This window comes from Ceratotherium simum, chromosome 17, assembly GCF_057802395.1.
Source record: "Ceratotherium simum simum isolate JZ-2026a chromosome 17, ASM5780239v1, whole genome shotgun sequence".
NCBI lineage: Eukaryota > Metazoa > Chordata > Mammalia > Perissodactyla > Rhinocerotidae > Ceratotherium > Ceratotherium simum.
Genome location: NC_141916.1, coordinates 2,873,300 through 2,878,598, shown reverse-complemented (window position 1 = coordinate 2,878,598; position 5,299 = coordinate 2,873,300). Strand labels below are relative to the sequence as shown.

Here is a 5,299-nt window from a genome sequence, read left to right as displayed (position 1 = left end):
ATGAGGATGTGGATGATGACCACAATGATGATATTAAAGGGAAAAAAATCACAAATCCACGAGATTTAAGATATCAAAGTGTTTATTGAGGTTAAATAAACAGATTATAGCTCCATAAAAATTGTCATAAATATTAAAATTAACCTTATACTTAAGTAGCAATATCATATGTTTCTATAAATAAATTCATATTAATAAAATGACATAAATAAAATGTGTACTTATAACAATAAATAAATTCATAAATATAAAGTATTGATTATCGAAATAAAGTTATTTAGGTTTTTTTTCCCTAAAGGAATGGGAAGTAATCTTTCTTGTGGGAATAGAAAATTGCTTAAAAAATAAATTTCTGTGTATAAAACATCAGCTACAATAAAATGTTATCAATAAATCTCATTATGCTCAGAAGGTCTACCTTCTAGTGTATGGACACAAGCGACCTTGTGACACTGTTCTCTTTTTAGGTTCAGCAGGAGTTTCTTTAGAATCCATCCATGTCTGTGGAGTTTAGCTTCCCATCTTCCTTTTGGTAAAAGAAAACCCTTGGGGATCTTATTGTAATTTCTAACAGGCAAGAAGGGTTAGGTATCCGTTTTCCAGTTTGCTCTGGTCAAATGCAGGCATTTCTCAGCTCCATAAACAGCAAATCCAGCTCCCCAATTGCTTTGATTTCTCCACTCTCTCCAAGCTGTGGAAGTAAGAGCGCACAAGTATTTGAGCATGTATGCCATTTTTTTTTAAAGAGCAACAAATTAGAGGGAGATGGCGTCTTTAGGTTGTTGGAGACAGAAATCAAGTTTTAGCCTTTCGTAAAAGACTAATCATTATAATTATAGCCTTATAGCAAGAGCATAATACGATGGGCCAAGGAACTTAAAATTGTGGCTATCTGAACGGAGAGGGCACCAACAGGCGTTGGTCTCAGTACCTCACTTAATGAAGCTGTTTAAAGCCACTTCCGAAGCAGAGCAAGTGGACTGAAGCTGTGCTGTACCCGGGGGACGCAGAGCCACCCGTTATGCCCTGCCCTGCCTCAGCCTCGCCCGGTCTATGACCAACGAATTATTTCTAACAACTCAGCTCCAACAGCCTTGAATCAAAACCATGCACTTCCCAATAGACGTGGGCTTGTTCTGTTCCCATCTTCCTGACAAAGGGAAAAAAAGCAAGTTTTCACTTTTGTGGGGAAAATACCAAATAAGTCCTATCCAGCTGCTTTAATGAGTAGAAAGCCAGATACAGATTCTAACTTCCTTTCTTTCCCTCTCCTTCCAAGTAGTATGCAAATAAGGCTTTTAAAGTCAATGAGAGAGAGAAGCCAAATTCAAGTCCAAAGCATCCACCACTAAAATTCATCTAATCTATCGAATTTGTTCTATGTTATTTTGAGAAAAACCATAAGGCATCACAGTCCTCTCTCTTCTCCTTTCTCACCCTGCTTTGAAGGATTCCAGGCCACCTTTCCATGCTTCCTTCAACATAACGCCAAGGGATATTTTTTATATCTCAGAGACTCCCAAGGCTAGAAGAATTTACAGCTAATCTTACCCTGCTGTCTGTCACCCATTCGACCACAGCCTGCTGGCTGCTTCTACCTCCACTGACAGGGAGTTGACACTGCCCAGCTCTGCCCCCCCCCAATTTCAGACAGTGCTGACCAGCTGCTCTTCAAGTTCAGCTTTCTCTGAATTACATTCCTCTCTCGCCTGTGGTTTCTGGAGCTACAGGCCAAAGAAAGCATAACCATTCTTCCACGTGGCCACACACTGCAATGTGGAAGTCAATTCTCTCAAGATGGAATAAAAGCTTTAAAATCTCTCTTTTCCCACACAGATCACCATCAGATTTTTCCCTCCCACACTTCGCCTTTTTAAAGACAACAAAGTAAGCTGACATCAGGGACTTTTCGAGCCAGAAGTGCAAAGCACCTCTTGGTGAGGCCCTGCAAGTTCACGCCAATACCTCTATGCGTAGGTAATGTTCTATGGCAAGAGAATTGACCTTCACAATGAAAAACTGCAAAGCCTTCAATTATCAAAGGAAGAAACAGTCACGTTTGTTAATGCTCAGGAAGAAATACTTTTTAAAAAAAATCAAGATGGAAACAAGGGAGGACCGAGGTTACGCTCGTTACTGAAAATGCCACCAGCTAGAGCTGGAGGGCTTCTGAGGGTTAACTGCACCTGCTCACAAGAGCATCACTTTCACTGCTACTAATCGTTCCTCTGGTTTGTGGATGAGTCACAACTGCTAGTCTGAGCCTCCCCCCCAAATAGGCCGAATGACTGTATCATCCGCTGTAGACACCTACACTAGCCTACTCCAGATAGATGCTCACTGGGGCTTGACTGAGGGAAGGAGAAGACCGGAAAGGAAGGGGAAAGGAGAGAGGATGAAAGGAGCACTTCCAATTCAGACTTCATTTCACTATCACAAATCCCTTACTATTATTTTCATTGTATTTGAAACTGTGTAAAAGAAATCAGGGGTTGTTCACTCTTGCTTTTAAATTAAAATCAATAGCTGTTGGGTATTATATTATGATAATTAAATATAAGTATTGGTCATCCCAGAAATTCATCCTATCTGCAAGTCCAATTCTTTTGTTATTGTTGTTTGGGTTTTATTTCGCCAAGTTTTCAATTGTCAAACTAATGACTTCAAAAATCACTTCAAATACATGTGCCCCAGGCATTTTTTCTGTTTTTTAACAAATCCTTCTTCAAATTACAGGACTCAGTAGGATTCTTAAATTTCCCCAAGAATTAATAATACAAACACTAATGTATATGGCTGCTGGAAAAAGCACTAGCCTGGGTGGGTTCAGGAGACCTGCTTTCCAGCCCTGTGGGGCCCCCGGCCACGCTGGAACATGGGGTGATGAGACCAGACAACCTGACTTCCCAGCCAGTTCTAGAATTAAATTTGGAAATTGATTTATAAACATATAGACACATCTACGCACATAGGCTCCTACATAATCAACCCGATGGTGAGAGATTCAAGTAAAAATCACAACACAGTGGGAAAAAAGAAAATAAGGAAAAAAGAGAAAAACAACGTTTGTCTCTCGTATTTACTGATATAGCATTAACAGTTACTAGCGGTACCTTTTTCACTGTGTCCTTCAGCTGTTGCACATTTCTCTGGATGTGCTGGTCATTGCTCTCAACATGCTACAAAATGAAAACCGGAGAAGCTGTTTTCACATGGTTGCACTGAAGCTTATGACCCTCCGTCCCTAACTGAGGATTATTACAATTCACCTGCAATTACAGTTCTTAGCAATTTTGCCCACAACGACCTAGATTTCACCAGTGACCTAGATTTTCTGAGCTCTTGAATTCCCTTGGACATCAAAATCCAGTCATTTCCTTCACCTGGGACCTCTCTTCGCCTTTCGGAAATCCTCCTGAGGTTTAAGCTTGTGGAAAGAGTGGAGTGGTTTATGCAAATTCAGTCAAGAATAAAGCCCTAACTGTACCTCATCAGAAATTCGTGCTCAGAACAAGAAACGTACACAAAACATCTCGTGTGAATAGCAGGCCCTCATCAATAAATACAGGATCTTCCTCGCTCTGCCCACTCCACTTAAAACTTTTTCATAGTTTTAAATGTTCAGAGGCATCCAGTTCACACGCCTCCGATTTAGTCACTTCGCACGACATCAAAAGGGCGCAATCTTTGCCCACCCACCACCGAACAGTAAATCTTCATTTCCCTCTTTATCTCTTTCCCATCCCCTCCCTCCATCCACTTATACTCGATGGATCCATTTCCACATCTAGGTGTTTTCCCTGACAGCTCCCAACAGCTTTCTCGTCTCACATAACCTGAGATGCTTTTCCCCAGGGACAAATGAGCCTTCTCTGCCCTTGTCTTTCAACCCCATTCATCACCATAAACTCAAAATGTGACTCAATTCAAGCAAAAACAAACACTCTGTGATTCCAGATGGCTCCCATAACGACGTTGCTGCCCGCTGGGGGGGGGGGGTCGTTGGAGGAAAGGGCTCTAAGTGGGAGGAGGACGGAAGGCAGGCCACCAGGAGCGGGCAGGCTTGGGCCAGGAGGAGAACTTACACAGTGGTTTAGCTTGTTGCTGAGCCTGGCCAGAAAGGACACCACCTCCTGCATGTAGGGCTGGAAGCGATCGGAGTGAGGGAGCAGCACTTCTTCAAGGGTGAAGTTCAGCACCTGCTTCATCAGGGAGCAGCGCTCTCTCATCTGCAGGTGAAAGTGGAGTAGCAGAGTCATATTAGTGGACATCCAGAAGACCCAAACCACCATCCCACTGCTCCACATATCCACGGACGGCACACTGCCCTGCTCATCACAGCTGCGGCTTACATTGACTCTGCGGAACAGTTTCTCCCCGATGAGACGAACGTCTGTGTTGTTATCTGCCAAACTAGCCTGGAAGAGAAGAAAAGACTAAGTGCCTGGACACCGAGGAGAGAAAAGAAAAGTCTGTAAGTAGAGATGGACTCTACCCCTTTCCGCAGAGCCACCCCACGAAGACTAAAGAAAGAATTCAGATGTGTGCATGAGTTTAAAATAATGCTCACAGGAGGAAAGGAAAAAAATGAATAGTCAGATGAGCTGCTAAATGTCTCTTTTTTGGGTAAAACTCAATGTATGTATCCTGAAGGCCAAGGCGGAAGGTCTTTTGGTAAAGCCCCATCTCCAAAGAGTCTATGAAGAGACGTAGAGAATGATCTCTGGTCTACCTGTAGAGATGAATGAGGGGTTCTTAAAGATTTTAGATGTGCTCTGAAGAAAACTGTTAAGAACTATTTGGGCTCCAAGTAGCTAAGATGTGACAGCGAGAGAGGTTGAGATGGGTACCTCCTTGGCCAGCATGAAGGTGCGGTTGGTAATGTACGGCTGCTGGAAGTCAGACTTGTCGAGCCTGCAGTGAGAGCTGATGGGCACGGCCGCTCCTCCCTGCACCCACAGGGCAAGGAGAAGGAGGGAGCTGGCAGCCAGAGCCTGCGTAAGGAGAGAGCTCGCAGATTTCTGCAGGGCGGCCATGGCAGACAAATCTAACTCCAGCAATTGGCAACGAGGGAAGGAGAGCCTGGGATCAAGAGAAGAAGAAGCAAAGTCAACATAAAGGGAAAAAATTAAGTATCAAGAAGTATCAAACCGACCGATCATACCCACTTTGCTGAAACACTTACCTGTTTTCACGGTTCTGCTTGTGATCAGAAGGTAGACGCTGCCACTTTTATAGCCCCCACGACACCAAATTTTTTTGGTTGTGAAAAGCATGACATCAACAATTATCTAATTTC

The 5,299-nt window shown here is 43.1% G+C and overlaps 1 protein-coding gene across 1 annotated transcript; it reads right to left on the bottom strand.

Moving 5' to 3' along the window:
* Window positions 1-613: 613 nt before the first annotated feature.
* Window positions 614-5,036, bottom strand: IL22 (interleukin 22). Its single transcript, XM_004429383.3, has 5 exons — window positions 4,851-5,036; window positions 4,353-4,418; window positions 4,086-4,229; window positions 3,114-3,179; window positions 614-691 (listed from the first exon to the last, which is right to left on the bottom strand). Exons 1-5 carry the CDS (start codon window positions 5,034-5,036, stop codon window positions 614-616), a joined length of 540 nt encoding a protein of 179 aa, XP_004429440.1.
* Between the last annotated feature and the right edge of the window lie 263 nt (window positions 5,037-5,299).

Bases quoted from the DNA above. Each gene is read 5' to 3' on its own strand.
- IL22 (XM_004429383.3), bottom strand. From the start codon at position 5,036: ATGGCCGCCCTGCAGAAATCTGCGAGCTCTCTCCTTACGCAGGCTCTG. The intron at 4,230-4,352 runs GTAAGCCGCAGC...TTTCACCTGCAG, and splicing joins AACTGTTCCGCAGAGTCAAT to ATGAGAGAGCGCTGCTCCCT. The intron at 3,180-4,085 runs GTAAGTTCTCCT...TTCATTTTGTAG, and splicing joins GCAACAAGCTAAACCACTGT to CATGTTGAGAGCAATGACCA.